Source organism: Eumetopias jubatus, unplaced genomic scaffold, assembly GCF_037043125.1.
Source record: "Eumetopias jubatus isolate StellerSeaLion01/CBP00866 unplaced genomic scaffold, mEumJub1_p1.0 scaffold_11, whole genome shotgun sequence".
NCBI lineage: Eukaryota > Metazoa > Chordata > Mammalia > Carnivora > Otariidae > Eumetopias > Eumetopias jubatus.
The window spans coordinates 67758311-67782886 of NW_028274817.1; the positions used below are offsets into that span (position 1 = coordinate 67758311).

Here is a 24576-nt window from a genome sequence, read left to right on the forward strand (position 1 = left end):
TGGGTGCATACATATTTACAATTGTTATATCTTCATGTCGGATTATCCCCTTTACTATTATATATTGTCCTCCTTTGCTTCTTGTTACAGTCTTTGTTTTAAAGTCTATTTTGTCTGATATAAATGTTGCTATTCTGGCTTTCTTTTGACATCCATTTGCATGTTAAATGTTTCTTAATCCTCTCACTTTCAATCTGTAGGTGTCCTTAGGTCTAAAATGGGCCTCTTGCAGGCAGCAAATAGATGGCTCTTTTTTTTTTATCCATTCTGTCACCCTCCGTCTTTTGATTGCAGCATTTAGCCCATTTACATTCAAAGTAATTACTGATAGATACATATTTATTGCCATTTTATTACTTGTTTTGTGGTCGTTTCTGAAGCTCTTCTCTGATCCTTTCTTGACTTTTTTCATGTTTTGCTTATTTTCTTTAATGATATATTTGGATATCTATTGCATATCTATTAGTGGCTTTTGATATGTGGTTACCATTAGGTTTGCATATAACCTCTTCTGCATATAGCAGTCTATATTTTTTATGGTCATTTAAGTTTGAACACATTCTTTTCTCCTGTCCCCCACACCTTTTAGATATACGTTATTGTATTTTATATCTTTTTGTGAGTTCCTTGACTTTTTTGCAGAAAAATTCATTTTTACTGCTTTTGTGTTTCCTACCTCTATACTGTCACTTTGAGTTTCTCTACTCAAAGAGTCCCTTTTAGTATTTCTTGCAGAGCTGGTTTAATGGTCATGAACTCCTTTAGTTTTTGCTTGTCTGGAAAACTCTCTCTCTCCTTGTATTCTGAATGATAGCCTAGCTGGGTAGAGTATTCTCTGCAGATTCTTCCCATTCAGCACTTTGAATATATCATGCTACTCCTTTCTGGCTTGCAAAGTTTCTGTTGAAAAATCTCCTGCTAGCCTTATGGGTTTTCCCTTGTAATTTAATGACTTCTTTTGTCTTGCTGCTTTTAAAATTTTTTATCACTATATTTTGCAAATTTAATTACAATATGTCTGTGTGTTGGTCTGCTTTTGTTGATTCTGTTGGGGGTTCTCTGTGCCTCCTGGATCTAGATATCTTTTTCTTTCCCAAGACTGGGGGAATTTTCAGCTCTTATTTCTTCAAATAAATTTTCTGCCCCCCCTTCTCTCTCTTTTTTCTGGGATTCCTATAATATGAACGCTATTACATTTGATGGAGTCACTGAGATCCCTCAGTTTATTCTCATTTTGCATAATTCTTTTCTCCCCCTTGTTCAGCTTGATTACTTTCCATTACTTTGTCTTCTAGCTCACTAATTCATTTCTCTGCTTCTTCCAACCTCTGTTCATTCCATCAAGCATGTTTCTCATTTCTTTATTATTATTATTATTTAAAGATTTTATTTGTTTGACAGACACACAGAGAGAGAGAGATCACAAGTAGGCATAGCGACAGGCAGAGGGAGAGGGAGTAGGCTCCCTGCTGAGCAGAGAACCCGATGTGGGGCTCGATCCCAGGACCCTGAGATCATGACCTGAGCCAAAGGCAGATGCTTAACCAACTGAGCTACCCAGGAACCCTGCATGTTTCTCATTTCACTTATATTGTGCCCTGTGCCCTTTATCTCTGCTATGTTATTCCTTTCTCTGTGTTAAGGGTCTCACTCATGTCTTCCACTTTTTTCTTAAGTCCAGTGAGTATTCTTATGACCACTGCTTATATTCTCTATCAGGCATGTTACTTACATCTGTTTGACTTAGGTCTCTGGTTATGGCCTTGTCCTTTTCTTTCATTTGGGATAAATTTCTCTGTCTCCTCATTTTGTCTGCCTCTCTGTGTCTCTTTCTGTATGTAAAGAAAGTCAGTTGTTTCTTCTGTTCTTGAAAATAATGATTTTTATGAAGAGGTCCTGGAGAGCCCTGGAGTGCAGTGTCCCCTGTTCACCAGAACCTGGCCCTTCAGTAGAGTATCCTATGTGTATTTTTATGCCCTGCTATTTCACCTGATTTAATTTTCCTTTTAGTGCAGTCATCTGCACTGACTCTCTGCCTGTTGTGACCATGCCTGCTCTCTGTGGGACCCAGCAGGCAAACTCTGGGGGGGAGGGTTCCCCACTGGGGGACTTGGGAGCAGAGGGGTAGTGTTAGCAAAATTTGTGCTGGGTCAGTAGTCCTATGCTGGATCCCCCGAAGCACTATGGCAACTGGGGGCTTCAGGATGGGTTGACCAAGGGCACAAGGCTGGGCATGGTGTGTGATGGTGGCTGAGGGTGTGTGGTTGGGCATGGCCCATGAGGGCTGCTAGGGGTGTGCAATTGAGTGCAGTGTGCAAAGGCACCTGTGGGCATCTGGCTGGGCAGGTGCGTGATGGCACCTGGGGACAGTGGAAGGTGTCCAGAAAGGTGCACAGGTGGGCGTGGCCTGTGATGGTCAATCAGCTACATTTTTAATGCAAATTCAATGCTCTTCAGTTCTTCAGTTCTTTAGAGGAAAAAAAGAGATGTCCTTTTAAAAAACCAGATGCCAGGGGCGCCTGAGTGGCTCAGTCATTAAGCGTCTGCCTTCGGCTCAGGTCACGATCCCAGGGTCCTGGGATCGAGGCCTGCATTGTACTCCCTGCTCCGTGGGAAGCCTGCTTCTCCCTCTCCCACTCTCTCTGCTTGTGTTCCCTCTTTTGCTGTGTCTCTCTCTGTCACATAAATAAATAAAATCTTTTCTTTTATCAAAAGATTCATATGCCAAGTTGCTATCTTCAGATTTACCTCTCAGACAGTGATACTCAACTTCTTTTCCCTAGTCAATCACTGAGCAATGAAACAGAAATTAAAATAAGGAAAATATATTTAGCTCTAATTTGTAATATAACATTACTACCAATTCTCTTTGAATTGTGTATCTAGAAACACTAACACATTTTTAAAAATCTGGTAAATGTAAATCATAAAATTATTAAATCTGTGCACTTACAAATTTAAGTGCTTATAATTAGAATTTAAATTTTTATTTAAAAAGTAAAATTTTTACTTAGAATATTTATTTGGAAGCCAGAAACTAATCAGTCCAAAATGTAAAACTTGCTTTTTGTTCAAAATATTGTGAATAAAATATATGCCAAGATACATAAAATTTGTTATAAATTTTTTCTTTTATTACATCCTTCTGGAAATAAATTAACCAAAACTTTAAAAAAAAATGTAACAATTTTCCTTCTTTCCTGCCAATACTTTCCACCTTTAACACATAATCCTGTCCATTAGTACTCTGTTACCATGGGCAAACTAAGAACTACAATACTGGTGTTACTAAAAATGAGAATTCAAATTTTTTGAAGTCATAAGATAAATATATTGAAAGGAAAACTACTAGAATTTCAAACAATAAAATAAAATCTGTGTTTTGCCTTTAAAAGGGATCCAGGATTGTCTTTGGAAAAAAAATCTGTATTTGAATGACAGTAAAAGTCATAAAACAGATGATAAAGACATAGGAAATGAGAATTGGTTAACTCCCGATTTAAACATTGTGAAAAAATGTTTAGTTAACTGTGTGGAGTCAGAGTTTTACTCATTTACTTCCATATAACTGAGTATCTTTAATAATGAAAGTTAGATGGAAGCCTTTTACTTTCTAGCTGAAGGGCAGGTTGTAAAGAAAGTTTAATTCCTTTTGACTTTCTTGTAAAGAAAAAAGAAAGCCACATCATAAAGGTGGGGAAAGGTTCATAATATTTTATAACAGGATGCAAGAGACTCTGCAAACAGAAGAAAATATAAGCAAAATCCAGCAAGACTGTTTTTCCTCCTTCAATCATGGGGAACACAACCCTATCAATCACTTGTCATATTGGATCACAATAGTAATGGTCGATTTTATGGCTTAGGCTTCCCCCAACACTGCACATTGATCTCATAAACACCATTTAATTGTTTCAAGCTGAGGGCCAGAAGCTTTCATTTCTTTTCTAAAGTTCAGTGGTTCTTTCATTTTCTGGTCACCAGAATCTGTGTGTATGCACCTGTTTGATATATCCTATCATGAGAAGAAGACTTATCTTTAGTGAAATGGGGGAAACAATCTTTTCTGCACTTAATATAAAAGGTTAACTTTTTATTTGTATAAGAAGTATTAACACATAGGCACAAAATTAGTACTGAACCACGAAGCTTGTCAAAATGGCTTTTTATGTCTTCAGAATTAACTCCGTGTAATTTTGCTTAGTTTAGGCATAAAAGCTATTTAGAATCCCATTCATGCCAGAAGACTGATTTTGTAAAAGGAATATTTTTCTATTTTAGAGACTGCATTTATTCATTTTAAAATATTTTACACAAAGGCTGCTAAGTTTGGAATTCAGACCTTCCTTTTGGTTTTTTTTCTTCCCGGCTAATGTAATTCTTCTTGCCTATTCCCCCAGGTATCAGAGAAGCATTTTGATAATTCATAATAACCTATACAAATACAACAGTGCCCACTGGACAAAAATTGTCTCATTGAAGAGAAAAATGAGTAAAGCTCATGTTATCACCATGTGACTTTTAAAAATCAGACTTTCAGAATTCTTGTTAGTGTTGTTTTCATCACTAAAAACTAAACTAAGAAAAAAAATCACAGTATCATTTATGCCTCATTTCTTTAAATAATGCACACTAGAATAAATACCCAATCATTAATATGTGCTATAGAAATGGTCACCTAAAAAAAAGGATATCTTTAAGAACAGCTCATATTCAGATCATATGTTTTGTAAATGCATACCAAAAGCAGCTTAACATTCTTACTCTAGTTTAAAAGAAAAACTGTACTATCTTTTTCAATGGTGAAGTTTTTAGTTTTAGAAGGCTTGGAAAGAAATGAAGAAGTATGAAGAAATATTCTAAATATTCCTTGAGCATATAAAACTGGCCAATTTCAAAGACGGATACATTTGTGCCTGGAAACTGTTCTCTGACATTTTTTTTTGATTATTAATTTTCTAGAATTCCTTGGACTTGTAATTCAAACTTTTAAAAAACAAACCAGTAAGAAAACTGAATATAAGTGCCCAGACAACACATGCAGCAGCACCAGGGAAACACAAAGAACAAGTTTTCCATTGGAGATGTTTTAATTCACATTCTCTTTAATTTAATATTGAATTTGTCATCTTTCCACAAACACGTTATTCAAGGGATTTTTCCACAGCTATTTTTTTTCTTTTGGAGAAAATATTTATGGTTAATTCATATAAAACAAATCTAAGTTTGAACTGCTGCTTCAATTGGCAAATTATTCTAAATGATCAGGATAGGAAGGTAGAACATTCTAGAGAGTGAGGCCAAAACATCAAACCAAAGGGCTCTTTGTATCCTAAAAAGGTAAATGGACACATATTTTCTGTTAACTTAGCCAGGGACTATTTCCACTTGCTTATTATATGGAATGATTTGACATTATACATCAGGAGAGGCAGAAAAGGTCAACAGTTAAAAGGACAGATTATTGATGGGACCAGTGAATAAACTGTTTCTCAGTAAAGAATGTAAAAGTAGCAAAAGCAGTTAAAAATTGAAAGCTAGTCAGAAAAAAACTGGAGAAATAAACAATCAGGATGAAACTAGGATACACTGGTGGGAAAAAAAAAAAAAAAACTTACACTGGGAAGCTAATAAGTACCTGACAGTACACTCAAAATTTTATACATGCTCTTTCATTTAATCCTTACAACAAGAAGTGAGGTATTATTCACATAAGAACTGAGGCTCAAAGAAGTGGCTTGCTCAAGGCCACAAAGCCAAGTGATAGACCCTGTATTCCAACCCAGATCTGATTTCAAAGTTTAACTACTCTATACCGTCTCTAACTAGCTTCCATTTTACAGGGGGTAAAGGAAGCAAATAAAGTATAAAATACCTTTCAGGGTTAAATCAAATAGAATTTCTTATAATTTTAGTGATAACCCTTGTGAAAAGAAATAACTCTGCTGTCTTTCTCTCCCCCCTTCTGAATAAAGCTGGGGAAAAGATTGGGATTAGGCCAAAAGTGAAAAGCAAGCAGCTAGAAAATGTATCATGACAAAAAGGAGCCAATATTAGATGCATTTTATCCCATTCTCAGAGTTTAGAACAAGAGGACAAATTAAATTAAGGTTTGAATGGGTAACATAGTGACATGGTTCAAAAATCAAAATAATACTAAATACCAAAATACCAAAAATGATCTCATCCTTACCCTTGCCTCCATCCATCTCTCTCCTCTTCTCCCATCAAGGTAACCACTTTTATTTAGTGCCATGTGTAACCTTCTAGAATTTCTTTATGCAATTATTAATGTGCTTATTTTCCCCCCTAATAAAGGGGGGGAAAATATGTGCCTACACATATTGTAGGCACGGATTTGTACCTCGCTTTTCTCACTAACATTATGAGAAAATTTAACAGTAAATTGCATAAAAGCCCTTTAGGGAATGGAATGATTTTAAAATATGACCAAATCTATACTGACAAGTAGCATTGTTCTAGCACTAAAATTGAACAGGATAATTTCTTTTAATCCCAAATCATCATTTTACCTATATAACATTCAGCTATTAACCATTTGGAAATTTTTGAGTATTTTTTAATATAATGGCTTTTCTCTTTCTTCTGTATTTCCTCAAGTGACAAACATGTGTAAGTAACTTTTTGCCTTAGTCAAAGCCTTTTTCTTTGGGCCTAGAAGTTAGCATTCCTATTGTAAGAGGATTTTCCAAACATAGTTTCAAATCCTAAGAAGTCTTTGAATACTGAACCTCAAGCATGAAGATACTACTGAATGTAGAGGAACCAGGGAATAGAAAGGTACTAATTTATTGCAGCAAGTCCAATTTTAGAAACTCAAACTATCTAAAAGGTAGAAAAACGTCTGACCAAACATTTGATTCTTTTGATGTATAACAAATCATACTGCAGGACACTTTAAAAATAATAGAGTGACACAAAGTTAAACAATGATAACTTTGTTAACTCTAAAGACATTGGGATTATGGACCTAAATGAAAACAATTATAGCTACTGGTGCTGAGAATAAAGGGCAAAACTGGAAAAACTGAACAGATAGGCAAATAATGGCTGGCATTAATGTACAATGAGCAAGATAACTGGTCATAGGCTAGTAGTCATGGTGACAGCTTTCAGTCACTAATGACACAGCTTCCAAGTACCCTGGCCTCTTGTTACCATCATTACTGGGGAGCCAAAGCATTTGTCATAATACTGAATAAGCTATAAAACAATACTTTTAGAATTGAAAAGTTCAAAGCAAACTCTCACTTACCTTCCCTGTTAGAACTGAGGGAAATTCAGTATCAAACTTGTTGCTCAAGCCAAACCTTAAAAACAAAGAACAAAATATTTTCTACCCAGCATATTTAACTCTTTACCCCCTCCCTTTTTAAGTAAGTAACAAAGCCATGCATTTTTCTTTTGATGTTGTGATTTAAGAATGTGTCCTAAAAATAATTTTATGATATTTACAGAAAACAAATCTTTGACTATTAATCTGAATTAATAGTAAAAGAAACTTATGATGCAAATGTTAAAGTAGTATTCTAATTACATCCATGCATGATATGGGATTAAATAATAACAAATTAGGGGTGCCTGGGTGGCTCAGTTGGTTAAGCAACTGCCTTCAGCTCAGGTCATGATCCTGGAGTCCCGGGATCGAGTCCCGCATCAGGCTCCCTGCTCAGCAGGGAGCCTGCTTCTCCCTCTGACCTTCTTCCCTCTCATGCTCTCTCTCTACCATTCTCTCTCTCTCTCAATAAATAAATAAAAATCTTTAAAAAAATAACAAATTAGAGTTGGAAATAAGATTTTTGACTGAAATGTTTCTGTTAAAACCCATTTTAGTTGATAACTATTAGAACTGGCTAATTGGTAGTAAGTAGGAGTGGATAATATTATTCTTTCTACTTTTATGTATATATGAAAATTTTTCTAATAAAAACTAATATAACCTTTGGAGCTGTAGTTCAAAAACTTATGATCAGTTAGTATTCAGATACTCAAAGTTTGATCTTTATGAATGGCTTTCATGTATATGCTCAATTTGTTTTCAGAAAACAGGTCTCAGCCTTGAAAGCTCTGACTCAAGTAAGCACATTGAAATCTGTTTTCAGAAGTCAAGATGAATTTTATGAGCCTTCATTCACCTACTTGTTGGTTTCAGTAGGGATAACAAAGGTCACTTCCTGCATCTTAGATGATATATCATAGTGACTAAAATTTTATAGTATAGTGTAGTATAGTATAGTAGATGATGGGTTGTAAGCAAAAATGAAAAAAAAAAAAAACCAGGAATGTTTATTGAGAACTCCTGGTGAGGTAGGCAATAATAGTAACAGCTACCAGTAAATATTCACTCACCATGAGTTAGACACTGTGCTAGATAAATATGTTACTTCTAAAGTTTACAACCCTACAGGAGTGGTACTGTCATCCCCCTCTTAAAGATAAGGAAGCTGACCCTCAGAAAAAAATTTTTTTTAAAGGTAATTAAATGACTTGCCCCAAGTCATATATCTAGTAAAGGGGAGGACCAAAATTCCAAATGCTGATCCCTAAGTTCTTTCTGTCCTGTATTGAGCTTTTTGAAAACAGAAACTATGCCTTATTTATTTTGTTATCTTTTTGTTTAGTAGCATAATGTAATCTAGTAGGTATTTAATAAAAGTTTGTTGAATAATAAGCTACAATACTATCTGATTTGACTGACTTATGGCCCTTTGGTCTTACGGTCACATTAAAGATATGTTAAGAATCTAATGTCCTATTAAAACTATGTGGGAATACCATATTCTCCTTGTATCATTTATGCTAATAGCTCCTTTTCTGGGACACAAGCCCATCTTAAACATAAAAATTCTCTATACTTAGCAGCTAAGTATACTATACTTTGTGTATTTAAAATGTATTTTAAAACAACAAATTCTATGTTTTAAGATAGTCAAGACAATTAACTAGCAACCATAAAAAGACCTTAACTTCATTAAAAAATACTTAATTACTTCTCCAGGTATTAGTATATGTAATGAGAACATAATATTCTCATAATCATGTTCCCCATAGACACAGGATATAGCCAAACTGGAAAACAAGATAGTATACCCCTGTACATGAATTTTTATGGCAAATTTCATGTGCTATTTGAGAAACTGACACTCCAGTATTAAATATATATTTGCAACTATGTACTAACTCAGAAATCAAAAACATGACCAATATATAACAGCAAGAAACATCCTTCATTTAAGTTATATGTAGCTAAATCATGACCTCATCACTAGTCAAAAAGATGCAATTTAATTCATTATTCCACAAAGAGTAAATTCTTACTGTGTAACAGAGAAATAAATACAGGTTTCATTTTTAAAAGGAGACATTATACACTTTAAAGTAGAGTTATATTTCCATATCTTGTCTAAACACCTTTTAGATGCAATGTCAATAACATGTTCCTGATTTAGAGTCTGGGAAGATGGCAGAGTAGGAGAATCCTAAGCCCACTTCATTCCACAGATACACCCAAGACAACAGCCATATCAGCGCAACGAACTAAGAAAACCACCCAAAGACTGCCACAACACACTTTCCAGTTAATTGAAGAGAAGAGGACACACTGAAAAGGGTAGGAAGGGTGGAAACATGGTCAGGTATCAAGCTCCTGGTGAAACTAACCGCAAATGGAAGGGACATCACAAGCACTGAGAAGGGAGAGGAGCAGACACCCACCAAACACCCCCCACACAGGAACCTGCACTTGGAAGACAAGTCCCCATAATACTTGGCTTTGAAATGCAGTGGGGCTTAACTCTGGGTACTTTAAAAATCAGCAGGCTTTTGAGGACCTGGCTTTTGAGATGAGCAGGCTAGGCTCATCTGTTAAGAGTCCACCTCTTGATTTCAGCTCAGGTCATGATCTCAGGGTTGAAAGACTGAGTCCCACATTGGGCTCCATGCTCAGCATGGAACCTGCTTAAGATTCGCCCTCTCCCTCTGCCTCTGCCCCTCCCCTACTCTCTCTCTCTCTCTTTCTCAAAAAAAAAAAAAATTAAAAAAATCAACAGGCTTAGCTCTGGGAGAGCCAGAGAGCAATAGGAAACTGAGCCCTTAAAGAGACAGTATAACAAACAACCCTGCTGAGATAAAGGAATTTGAAAAGCATCCTGGGTATACAGAAAGGAGATTTATTTACTAATCTCAGAATGTGTGCTGGAGGGGCAGGGATCTTTAGGAGACATCTTCAAGAACAAAAGAGCTGGTGGGTGCCATCCCCACCTCCACCCTATCCCCAGCCTAGATACCAGGACACCTGCAGGAACCAGTGAGAACACTTTCCACCTACCTTGCTAACACCACACACCCTGCCTCTGTGTTCTCCTGTGGATCTACCCCATCCAACCTACCCCACTAGGCACACATCTGTCCAAAGCAGCTCCTGGCATATTTTATCCTGCAAGCAGCCCTGGCAAGGACCAGCACCACTCCAAAATGACTCCTGCCTGAGGAGAGGGGAAGATAAACCACACACCAGTTCAACTGTAGCCCCAGCAGCCAAACCTTATAACTGGCAGGAAAGAGAGAGTATCCTGTTGATCAGTACCTCTGCAGCCCCAGCAGATGAACCGGGGGTAAGCATCTGATCTGCTGGCCCCGTCCACTGACAAAAACCTCTCAGGTTTAGAGAGCCCTGTAGTTTGGGGTCACTGCAGCCCCAACACATGGACTAGAATAGGCATTTGGTTTGAATGCAGGCTCCACCTACCAACAAAAGCCTCTCCAGGGATAACACAGGGAGAGTGCCCTGGAGTTTGGTGTGACCACAATACCAGCAAACAAGCAGAGGGCAGACATCTAGTCTGACTGTTGATATCCCCCAACTATAAGCCCAGAGTAGCTCCAGACTAGCCCCTTAACAGCACAGAGACCAAACCCTGCCCAGTGCACCAGGCAAAATGGGCCGTTATGGCCAAGTGGACTGAAGGCAAATGCTGCCCACCCAGCCACAACAGTAGGGCACACACAACCCACATAGGAGACACCCGTGAAATATCTGGTTCTGGTGAACAGGGGACATTGTGCTACAAGGCACAACAGGAGCTCTTCTTCATAAGGCCACGACCTTCAAGATCAGGAGACGTAACTAACTTTCCTAATACATAGAAACAAACACAGAGAGACAAAATGAAGAACCAGAGGAATATGTCCCAAGTGAAAGAATAGGACAAAACCACAGCAAAATAGCTAAATGAAAGGAGATAAGCAATAAGCCTGATAAACAAGTCAAAGTAATGGCTATAAAAATATTTACTGGACTTGAGAAAAGAGTGGAGGGTCTCAGTGAGATCTTCAACAAAGAGATAGAAAATATAAAAAAGAACCAATCAGAAATGAAAAACTCAATAACTGAAATAAAAATACACTAGAGGAAATCAACAGCAGATTAGAGGCAGGAGAATTTATCATCTACCTAGAAGACAGAATAATGGAAAGCAACCAAGCTGGACAGCAAAAAGAAAAAAAAATTAAAACTGACAGTAGATTAAGAGAACTCAGTGACATCATTTAGTATAATAACATTCATATTATAGGGATCCCAAAAGGAGAAGAGAGAGAAAAGGGAGCAGAAAATTTATTTGAAGAAATCAGCTGAAAACTCAGATATCCCGATCCAGGAGGCACAGAGAGTCCCCAACAAAATCAACCAAAGGAAGTGCACACCAAGACACATAATAATTAAAATGTCAAAAAGTAGTGATAAAGAGAGAACTTTAAATGAAACAGAAAAGAAAAGAGTTACACACAAGGGGAACCCCATAAGGCTATAAGCTGATTGTTCAGCAGAAACTTTATGGGCCAGAAGACAGTGGCATGATATATTCAAAGTGCTGAAAAGAAGAAATGTGCAACCAAGAATACTTTACCCAGCAAGGATATCATTCAGAATAGAAGGAGAGAAGTTTTCCAAACAAAACTTAAAGGTGTTCATCATAACTGAACCAGACTTACAAGAAACATTAAAGGGAATTCTCTGAATGGAAAGAAAAGGCCACTATCAGGAGTAAGAAAATTGTGAAAGGAAAAATTTCACAGGTAAATACCAACATAATAAAAGTAGTTGATTTATCAGTTATAAAACCAGTATGGAGATTAAAGCACAAAAGCAGTAAAATCAATATTATCAATAAAAATCAGTGAAAGGTTTTATAAAATCAAAGGATGTAAAGTATGATATCATATAGCTAAAATGTGAGGGGAGGAGTAAAAATTTAGTGCTTTTAAAATGGCTTCAAACTTAAGCAAACATCAACTTAATATAGATTGCTATGTGCATATTATGTATGAACCTAACAGTAACCACAAATCAAACATCTGTAATAGATATGCAAAAAATAAAGAGGAAAGAATCTAAGCACATCACTAAAGAAAGCCACCAAACCACAAGAGAAGAGAGCAAGACAAGAAAGGAACAGAGAAGGGGTGCCTGAGTGGCTCAGTTTGTTAAGCATCTACCTTTGGCTCAGGTCATGATCTCAGGGTCCTGGGATGGAGCCCTGCGTCAGACTTTCTGCTCAGCAGAGAGCCTGTTACTCCCTCTTCCTCTGCCCCCCCCACTTGTGCTCATGTTCTCTCTCACTCTCTATCTCAAATAAATAAATATATATAAAAAAGAAAGGAACAGAGAACTATAAAAACAATAACACAAGTAATAAAATGGCAGTAAGTACATATTTATCAATAATTAGTTTGAATGTAAATAGACTAACTGCTCCAATCAAAAGATACATGGTAACTGAATGGATAAAAAAGCAAGACCCATCCATATGCTGCCTACCAGAGACTCACTTCAGACCTAGAGACACATGCAGATTGAACATGGAGGAATGGAAAAACATTCATCATGCAAATGGAAGTGAAAAGAAAGCTGGGGTAGCAATACTTATATCGAACAAAATAGATATTAAAACAGGCTGTAACAAGTGACAAAAAAGGAAACTACATAATGATAAAGGGAACAAAGCAACAAGGTAATATAACAATTGTAAATATTTGTGCACCCAATGTGGAAGCACCTAAATACATGAGGCAACAACTATCAACAGACACAAAAGAAGAAATTGACAGTGATACAATACTGGGGGACTATAATATCCCCTTACATTAATAGATAGATCATCCAGACAGAAAATCAATAGGGAAACAGTGACTTTGAATGACACATTGGACCAGATGGACCTAACAGATATATTCAGAACATTCCACCCCAAAACAGTAGAAACACATTCTTTTCAAGTGCATATGGAACAGTCTCCAGAATAGATTACATGTTAGGCCACAAGACAGTCTCAATAAATTAAAAAAGATTAAAATATCATGCATCTTTTCTGACCACAGGGTATGAAACTAGAAATCAATCACAAGAAAAAATCTGGAAAGAATGCAAATATATGGAGGCCAAATAACATGCTACTAAACACTGAATGAATCAACCAAGAAATCAGAGGAAATAAAAAAATACACTGAGAAAATGAAAATGAAAGGGTGGGATGCAGCAAAAACTGGTCTAAGAGGGAAGTTTATAGCAATACAGGCCTACCTCAAGAAGCAAGGAAAATCTCAAATAAACAATGTAACCGTACACCTAAAGGATCTGGAAAAATAAGAACAAAGCTCAAGGTCAGTAGAAGGAAGGAAACAGTACGGTGTAGAGCAAAAGTAAAAAAAAAAACAATAGAATTTAGGGCACCTGGGTGGCTCAGTTGGTTAAGCATCTGCCTTTGGCTAAGGTCATGATCCCAGAGTCCAGGGATTGAGCCCCATGTCGGGCTCCCTGCTCAGTGGGGAGCCTGCTTCTCCCTCTTCCTCTGCCCCTCCCCCCATTTGTGTGCTCTCTCTCACGCTCTGTTCTCGCTCTCAAATAAATAAATAAAATCTTAAAAAAATAGAGTCTTAAAAAAAAATGGAAGCAATCATTGAAACCAGAGATTGATTCTTTGAAAAGATCATGAAAATTGATAAATCTTTAGCCATACTCATAGAAAAAGGAAGAGAGAGGGCATAATTAAATAAAATCAGAAATGAAGGGGAGAAATAAAAACTGACACCACAGAAATACAAAGGATTATAAGAGAATATTATGAAAAATTATTTGCCCACAAATTGGACAAGCTAGAAGAAATGGATAAATTCCTAGAAACATGTAACCTTCCAAAACTGAAGCAGAGAAACAGAAAATTTGACAAACCAATTACTAACAATGAAATTGATTCAGTAATTAAAAAAAACCCAACACACAAAAGTCTTGAAACAGATGGAATCACAAGTGAATTCTACCAAAAATTTAAAGAAAAGTTAATACCTATTCTTTGCAAAGTATTACAAAAGACAGAAGAAGAAAGAAAGTTTCCAAATTTATTCTACAAGGCAAGCATTACTCTGATACCAAAAACAGATAAAGACACTACAAAAAAAGAGAGAAAACTACAGGCCAATATCTTTGATAAACATAGATGCAAAAATCCTTGATAAAATAATAGCAAACTGAATCCAACAATACCTTAAAAAAATCATTCACCACAATGAATTGGGATTTATTCCAGGGATGTTTAAATGTGGTTCAATGTTTGCAAATCAATCAATGTGCTATATCACATCAGCAAGAGAAAGGGTAAAAACTATACGATTATCTCAATAAATGCAAAAAAAGCATTTGATTAAGTACATTTCCTCATGATAAAAATTCTCAACAAAGGAGGTTTAGGGAGAACACACCTCAACATCATAAAGGCCATGTATGAAAAACTCACAGCAAACATCATACTCAATGGTGAAACACTGACAGCTTTTCCTCTCAGATCAGGAACAAGAAAGATGTCCACTCTCATCTCCTTTATTCAATATAGTACTAGAAGTTCTAGCCACAGCAATCAGACAAGAAACAAAAGGCATCCGTATTGGTAAGTGAGACTTAAAACTTTCCCTATTTGCAGATGATATGATACTATATATAGAAAACCCTAAAGACGTCACCAAAAACCTACTATAACTGTTTAATGAATTCAATAAAGTCACAGAATATAAAATTAATATAAGAAATTTGTTGCATGTATACACTAATAATGAAAGTTTTTTTTAAAGATTTTATTTATTTATTTGACAAGAGAGAGAGAGACAGCGAGAGAGGGAACACAAGCAGGGGGAGTGGGAGAGGGAGGAGCAGGCTTCCTGCCGAGCAGGGAGCCCGATGTGGGGCTTGATCCCAGGACCCTGAGATCATGACCTGAGCCAAAGGCAGACGCTTAACCGACTGAGCCACCCAGGTGCCCCTACACTAATAATGAAAGTTAACAGAAAGAGAGATTAAGAAAATAATCCAATTACTATACACCAAAAAGAATAAAATAGCTAGGAATAAACTGAACCCAGGAGGTGAATGACCCATACTCAGAGAACTGATACACTGATGAAAGAAATTTGAAGAGGTCATAAACGGAAATATATTTCATACTCACAGCTTGGAAGAACGAATATCGTTAGAATATCCACGCTACCCAAAGCAATCTACAGATTTAATGCAATCCCTATTAAAATACCAATAACATTTTTTTTCACAGAACTAGAACAAATAATTTTAAGATTTGTATGGAACCACAAAAGACCCTGAAAAAAAGGAAGAAAAAAGAAAAAGAAGAACAAAACTGGAGTCATCACAATCCCAGATTTCAAGATATACTACAAAGTTGTAGTATCAAAATGGTATGTTACTAACATAAAGATAGACACACAGATCAATGGTAAAGAATAAGAGTCCAGAAATAAACCCATGATTTTATGGTCAATTAATCTCCAACAAAAGAGGCAGGAATATACAATGGGAAAAAGACTCTTCAACAAATGGTGTTGGGAAAACTGGAGAGCTACGTGCAAAAGAATGAAACTGGACTATTTTCTTACACCAGATCAAAAATAAACTCAAAATGGATTAAAGTCCTAAATGAGAGATGCAAAACCATAAAATTCCTGGGAGAAAACATTGGCAGTAATCTTATTTGACATTGGTCATAGAAACATTTTTCTAGATATGTCTCTTCTGGTGATGGAAACAAAAGCAAAAGCAAAATTAAACCATTGGGACTACAAAAAAATAAAAAGCTTTTGCATAGTGAATGAAATCATCAACAAAATTAAAAGGCAACCTGCTGAATGGGAGAAGATATTTGCAAATGATATATCCAATGAAGGGTTAATATCCAAAATATGTAAAGAACTTATACAATTCAACACCAGGAAAACAAATCTGATTAAAAATGGGCAGAAGAGGGTGCTGGGTGGCTCAGATGGTTAAGCGTCTGCCTTCGGCTCAGGTCATGATCCCAGGGTCCTGGGATCGAGTCCCGCATCGGGCTCCCTGCTCCTTGGGAGCCTGCTTCTCCCTCTGCTTCTCTCTCTCTCTCTCATGAATAAATAAATAAAATCTTTAAAAAAAATGGGCAGAAGACCTGAACAGACATTTTCCCCAGGAAGACATACAGATGGTCAACATCACTAATCTCCAGGGAAATGCAAATTAAACTACAATGAAATATTACTTTACCCTTGTCAGAATGGCTAAAGTCAAAGTGACAAGAAATAACAAGTGTTGGCGAGGATGTGGAGAAAAAGGAACCCTCATGCACTGTTGGTGGGAATGCAAACTGGTGGCAGCCATTGTGGAAAACTGTGGAGGTTCCTCGCAAAATTAAAAATAGAATTACCATATGATCCAGTAATTCCACTACTTGTGTATTTAACCAAAGAAAACAAAACCACTAATTTGAAAAGATACATACACCCCATGTTTATTGTAGAATTATTTATAAGAACCAAGAGAAACAACCCAAGTATCCAGCAATAGGTGAATGGCTAAGAAAGATCTCTCTTTCTCTCTCTCTCTCTCTCTCTCACACACACACACACTGGAATATTACTCAGCCGTAAGAATGAAATCTTGTCATTTGCAACAACATGGATGGACCTAGAGGGTATAATGCTAAGTGAAATAAGTCAGCCAGAGAAAGACAAATAACATGATTTCACTCATATGTGGAATTTAAGAAACATCACAAATGAACAAACAAAGGAAAAAGGAGACAAACCAAAAATAGACTGCTAAATACAGAAAATAAACTGGTGGTTGCCAGAGGGGAGGTGGGTTGGGGGGTAGGTAAAATGAATAAAGGGGATTAAGAGTACACTTATCTTGATGAGGAATGAGAATGTATAGAATTGTTGAGCACTGTATTATATACCTGAAACTGATATAACATTGTATGGTAATTGTATGTCAATAAAAAAACCATGTTCCTACCTCCATTAGAGATTGCTGCCATTATAATTTTCCAAGCTGCCATTCTTTTACTAGATATCAAATATGTAGAGGACATAGACAGATGTATCCTTCAAGATATATGGAATATTTTTATTATTTTAAAAATTCTGAGCTTTGCTATTCTCTTTGATTTACCACTGAGCAAGTGAACTTTCCTGTTTCCAATTCCTTTAATATTCCCTCCTTTCTTTTAAGTTTAGAATTTCCCTTATGATGCTGTCACTTTAGTGAAAATAATCTCTCACTGAGTAAATTTATTCAGAAAGACAAGTTCATCATGTTTTATTTATTGCCAATTTTATGTTCTCTTCCTAAAACTTTTTCCCTTTACTTTGCAGCTTTGTCACTGTTGATCACTCCCTAACACTCTCCCATCCTTTCACTCTCTAACATTCTTGCCTTTTCCAAAAGTTTAGCTTTTAGTCATCTGCTTGTCTTTCTAAGTGAACTTTAACTGTCCATCTATGTTTAGTAGCTTTGATATCACTTCTATGCTGATGACCATCAAATCTATATCTCTAGTTCTGCATTTTCCAACATTCTTTGGTCTCTAATTGCATACTAAAAATTTCGATTTAGATATCTTGCTAGAAACAATACCACCTCAAGTAAAACATGTCTAAAATTAAATGTTATCTTTTTATTGGAAACTAGCCCCCCTTTCAAATTTTTCATCTCTATCAATGACACATTGACTCTCTTTAACCTAGACCTTGGTATTGGTTTTGCACCTTCCCGCTATTTTTTTGCACCTTGCTTGCTCTGAGGTGGCTCCAAATCCTGTTATTTGTTCCTTTGAAATCATTCTCATAATGATTCCTTCCCTTCCTCTGCAACTGCCGTATTGGCTGTTGTCTTTGCTCAGGTGGTTCCTCTTGTTTCCCCTCCCTAGGTTAAATTCTATGCAACCTTCAAGGCTCAAGTCAAGTACCAACCCCTGCTGTAATGCCTTGAATGTTCAAGCTTTTATGGATTTCCCCTTTCTCTGAATGCTCACAGCTGCTTCTAATCTGTACTATACAATTCGACAGTTAATAAAATACTTCCCATTATTCTTTGCTGCTCTATGGCAATATCTTAAAAGTAATTTTCTTAGTTTTGTAAAGCAAGGCTTGTACTATGCTTTTTTCCTATATTCTTCATAGTGTTTATGCCAGTGCTCAAGTTCTCAATATATACTTGCTATATTCACATTACTAATATTCTTCTTTAATATAAAAAGGGATTGTCTTTTCTAAAATATAAAAAGTATATTAGAAATGGTAAGGAAAGTGTCATTTTACTTTTTAAAATGCTCCTTTAGAGCATATATATTTTTTAAATACTCCTACAGAGCATATATATATGTATGTTCCTTTAGAGCATCAATATATATATATATATATATATATTTCAAGAGGTATAAATATAGGCAAATTAGGCTTGATACAGTCTCAAAATTTTGGCTAAAAGGCAGTAGCAATCCTATTCTTGCCTACCAGGGATTTCTTTTATCTTTCTTCATTAGAGATTCAGCACTTAAAAAGAATACTTAACTCAAATAACCTTAGGCATAACATTTCTCTTGATAGCTACTAGGAAAATGCTGAAATGGCTGCTGCTGAATAAACACCTCAGCTCTGTTTCATAAACAAACTATTAAGAACTGTGAGTCCACAGAGGTTAGACAAGATCATCTGCCCATTACCGATTAGTGATAGGCATTAGTCAAGATGTAGGGGTTTTCAGCATTAGACAAATGGGCACTTGGGAACTTCTCACACTGTCCATTTTATCAGCTTCATTAAATATAGAGCCTATTATGTGTTTGAAGCTGTCCTAGCTGGTGGTTCCTAATGACTGTATTTTACCTGTCAAGTGTCTTCAATACTTAACACTTTTAATTTCTTGGATGATTCTTTGGAGTAAAGGAAACTGAGGCAAAGAAGAATGGGTCCTCTTAGTTGCTCTTCCCTCCTCTCTCCCTCCCACACGCCTCACTGTTTTTAATCCTTTTGGAAATGGCTACACACCAGCCTTTGAAAACCTATACAAATTAAACTTTATGTGTTCAGGTTGTTTAAGAAAACAGATCAAACAAGTAAAATTCTGCCAACAAGAACCATGATTTCACTAGAAAACTATGTATTTGTAGTAACAATTCTGAAGTGTATACATTCAACTTTATTTACTATATCATGAAAAAGAAAAGTCTATGCCATAAAATTCAAAGATCTTTTCAAAAACATTATAGTTAAATCTCTTTAATATTTTATATGAAAATAATCATGTCTTGCCACACTGTAAAATGGCAAGTTACCATAGCTTCAGTATTCTAAAATCTTATAAAATATTTACCTTATACAAATACATATTAACAATGCATCACTAATTCCTCAAAGACAACTGTTTATAGAAAAGGCATTCCATTAACTGACTTGAGAAGTATCAATAATTGTAGTCTAAGTATAATAATTGTTGTCCAAGTTTTTGGAGAAATGCAGTTTGGCAAATTTGGCCATCTTTTTCAGTTCTAAATGAAATAACTTTAGCTCTTATAGATTAATTTTAGTGAGACAATTTAATAAGAATTGGTAACCTATCATCTCTACTAACTTCTATACAGATCTACTATCAAGGGTAAATATCTATATGTTGGTGTTTTAAAAGATTTTATTTATTTATTTGAGAGAGAGAGAGAGAATGTGTGCAGGGGCAGGGGGGTGAAGGGGCAGAAGGAGAGGGAGAAGCAGACTCCCCGCTGAGCAAGGAGCCAGATGCGGGGCTTGATCCCAGGACCCCAGGATCATGACCTTAGTCAAAAGCAGATGCTTAACTGACTGAGCCACCCAGGTGCCCTTGTATGTTTTAAGTACTATAAAGAGTGTGATAATGCCTATAAATAAAAGATCTCACGAGATACAATTATCCTTGTATATCAATACATTGGATCCAAATACTTATCCTAGAAATATCAAGAAGAAAAGTGGTAGATACTAAGTTATATCACTCAGATGTATAGTATTTCTAAAACACTTAATATTTCCAAGAGGCATTTCATTATGTCTGTTTCTATAAACTCAAATCTGTGGAGTTAATTTTGCCATATATTTTTTTTAATTTGGAAAAAAAAATCCCCAAATATCCATTCATCTTCATCATCTTAGAATTAGAATTACAATTAGTGGGGTTATCTCATTCTACTTCTTAACAAATTATAATTAATTCCATGTTAAAAGATTAGTATCTTTTAAAAAGTAACTAGGAAGCCAATATGTTAAGATGATACAAATACACAGGGGTATTTGATGCCTTAACAAAGATTTCAGAGGTAAGGCCATGCCATAATCCCCATCACTGGGACTGGTAATATTACTGTACCCATATAGATCTTTGCTCATCAGAAGTACTCTCCACAGTATGATTCAAGTAACTAGTATTTGTTGAGGGCCTAAAATATAGCATACATTATGGTAGGAATATTGAGTGTTACTAAAGTGAACCAATATTCCTTCAACTCACTTTTATTGATTGTCTACTTCATGGCAAGCAGTGTGCTAGGCCATGACGATTCAGAGGGAACTAAAAATTGTTCCTGCAATTGCAGCTTACAATTTAGTGGGGGCAGAGGAGACTTGCAGGAGGTGGTGACATATGGAGAGCTAGGGTAAGGGCAGTGGATACTGGAATTCTAGATGGAGGTCCCAGCTTGAGCAGAGGCAAAGAGATAAGAAACAGCATGCTATGAATAGGAAAATATAAGCCATAAGGGGAAATGTCAGTAGATTAGGCTGATAGACAGGCAGGGTCCAGTTCTATATACCATGTTATGGAGCTTAGATTCTATCCTGTGGGTTAAGGGAAAATCACAGAATAGTCTTAGGCAGTAAAGTGGCATCTCAATCTAGCAGCAAGCTGGGGAATGGATGTGAAGGTGACAAGGATGAAGGCAAGATGATTGGTTAGGGTGGTGAAACGGGCCTGAATCAGGGAAGTGCTGGTAGGGAGGAAAAGAAGAAATTTTTAGGTCATATATTATTAATACTTGCTGATAAGTATAAGTGAGAAAGAGGAACCAAGGATCAACAATGAGATAGGCGGAGATATATTTAACTGAGACAGAAAACACAGAAAGAGGAGGGATTTTTTTGAGGGGTTGGGATGGAGGTTTAAGGGGGTGAGGGGGGGATAAATTCTGTTTTGAATCTGCTGAACTTAGGATGACGGTGGGCTGTCAGGTGAGGAAGCCCAGGTGAAACTCTGAGCAAAATGTGGTACAGAGATAAATATTTGGGAGATGTCAGATAATTGAAACCATGAGAATCTAGATGAAATCATCTAGGCAGAATAGGGAATGAGAAGAGTAGCAGGTTGAGAACAAAACCTCAGAGACCACTGGTGTTCAAGGGTCAAGAGAGTAAGAGAAGCCCACGAATAAGAGAGTTGAAGAATCGCCAGAAAAATACAAGGAGACCCAGGAGAGTGAAGTGACCAAGGAATTCCTAGGTTTGTTTGGCAAAATGATTTTACAAAATCAGAATTTGAATGCCTTTAGGCAAAACATATACCACCTTCCAGTTCAACTAAGACCCCATCATTACTCATGGTGCACCATTTTCTGTGACCTCTATTACCTCTGAAGGCTTGTGTGTTTGTGACCCCTAGAATAGAAGCCTCCAAAAAAGAGGGAGTCATTATAAGTGTCATATACAGCAGAGAGGACCAGAAAGACAGGGAATGAAAAATGCCCACTAATGTAGCAACAAGAGGGTCATGGTGATCTTAACAAGGCTAGTTCTTCCCCGCCCCTTAGGCTGTGGTCATGATGGCAGAATCCAGGTTACAGAGGGGTGAAAAGGAAATAGATATGGTGAATGTAGCTACTCTTAAGAAATCTGGAGAGGGAAGGAAGAAAGACAAGACAGTAGCTAAAGGGGAACATAGGCCTAGGAAAGCTTTGTTTTATTTCGTTTTTAAAGAAAGAGAGAAACTCTGAATATGTTTATAGGCTGATGCAGAGAGAGGTAATATTAGAGAGATGCGGCTGCCTGATGAAGCAAGATTTGGGAGGAGGCTGGAAGAGAAGGGTACAGAAGGCACAAGTGAAGTGGTAAGCTTTGGACAAGTGAAGGAACTCCTTGACCTCTGAGGCTGGAAGAAGAGAGCATAAGAATTCAGATCTAATTAAGATCTAGTGCAGGTTTTTCAGCAGGAAAGCTACATGATTAAACTGTGTTTTAAGAAAATTAGTTTGGCACAAGCATACAGAATGTATTGGAGTGGAGAGAGGTGGCAGACTGTTGCAATAGTCCAAGCAGGAGTTGATGGCAACCTAAACTAGAGTGGTGCCAGTAGAAATGGAGAAAATGAAAAATCCAATAGACACTTCAAATATATGAGGACATAATTCTGGGACAGAGTGGCACTAGACAAGTCAAGGAAAAGGAAGAGTTAAAAGGACTCAAGGATTTGAAATACTACCCCAGAAGATTAGAGTGGTGGGATCACGATCAGAAATGAGGCAACTGGAATGCACAGCCAATGTGGGGAGGAAAAATGATGGCTTAAGGAATACTGAGTTCAAAGCAATGGTTCTCAAATTTTAAACTTTGAAAAGAAACAAAGTCCTCTATAGAATAGACAACTGCACAGAGAATGGCAAAAATAAGAGGTAGGAGAGAATAAGAAATATTTCATTCAGATAGGACAACTCTAACACTCACATGCCCGAAAAAAATTTAACAGGAGCTGATTATTTTAGATGTTTCAGAATTGGATTAACTGTTTCATAAGGATCATACTTTACCTGATAGAGGGGAAAGTTTCACTACCATAGAAAGGCCAGTTTCTCAGATTCAGTAAAACTTTCTCCTAAACATTTATTTTTCAGATCTCCGACACTTAAGATCAAATGGGCTTTTCAGTTGAGAGAATGTGTACAATACAACTAAATAATTTTTCCAAACAATATACATTGGTTAGTGGTTCAAGTACTGGTTTGCTGCTTTTCGGGTTTTGGCTTCAATTAATACCAACAGTTACTTCCAGCACCACTACTTCACACTCCTAATTCCAGAATTTTTAAGCTGGGAGGGACATTATACCTATCACAAGGCCCTGGATATGGCAAGTGTGAGTGCTTTGCTTTTAATTGAAAATAGGTTGGGGTGCCTGGGTGGCTCAGTTGGTTGGGCGACTGCCTTCGGCTCAGGTCATGATCCCGGGGTCCTGGGATCGAGTCCCACGTCAGGCTCCCGGCTCAGCGGGGAGCCTGCTTCTCCCTCTGACCTTCTCCCCTCTCATGCTGTTTCTCTCTCTCTCTCTCAATTAAATAAAAATAAAATCTTTAAAAAAAAAAAAAGAAAATAGGTTGATAAGTACTTCACCATGATTGTGTGAAGAGTAGAATGGAACCACAAATAAGTTTCTGGTAACTTAAATTCTGTTTCCTTGCCCCTCCTCTGTTTTCTGAATGTTAGAAAATAAGGGGGAGGAATGTTGGGAATATAAAGTTATAGACTGGAATAAAAAACCTTTTTCTGTTCAGTCGTGTGAAATAATCTGCATGAAAGTAACCTTTGGTGCCAGAATCATAATTAGTTTGAGTAATAAATTGTCGCCCTACTGATGAAAGGAATAAAAGTAAAACAGCGCAGTAAGCTGGCATCTGATCATTGTAGGCTATCCGCAAAAATCTTGGACCAAGAAAAACTGTATTAAAATAATTGCCTAACCAAAAAGCAGGTCTAAAAATCTTCCCAAACTCTTCCACAATTTCAAAATCTTCCTTAATATATTTTATGCAAAGATCACAAAAGTATATTACAATCAAAATATTTAACATGTTAAAATTAAAAGCTAACATGATGTGGGGAGGTGTTGCATATTCTAATACATGATTTCTGATAATTTGAACTCAATTGAAAGTCAAAGGGACTAGGTGAGCTATTATCAAAATTAGAGGCAGTGATATGAAAATGCAGGAAAAGACAGCATAGTTAAGAGGATGAACACGACACACACTCAAACTTCCAAGCATTTACAGCCCAAGCACATAAAAAAGAAAAGGCACTCTTCAAAGCCCAGAGAGCCATTAAAATTTTCTTTTGCTTTGCAACTACTATGCTATGAGGTCTCTTCTCCTTTTATTTTCTCAAATATGATCCAAGATTTCAATTTTTAAAAAAAGTCACTCTGCGTAGGTTTTCAAAAAAAAATCAACCTCA

The 24576-nt window shown here is 36.6% G+C and overlaps 1 protein-coding gene across 1 annotated transcript in view; it reads right to left on the bottom strand.

Moving 5' to 3' along the window:
* The window catches only part of CHIC1 (cysteine rich hydrophobic domain 1), a 63006-nt gene that overhangs the window by 37247 nt on the left and 1183 nt on the right, over positions 1-24576 (bottom strand). Inside the window, exon 2 of the mRNA XM_028101481.2 lies at positions 7277-7331. Coding sequence (XP_027957282.1) covers positions 7277-7331 — 55 coding nt within the window. The remainder of the gene's footprint in view (positions 1-7276; positions 7332-24576) is intronic.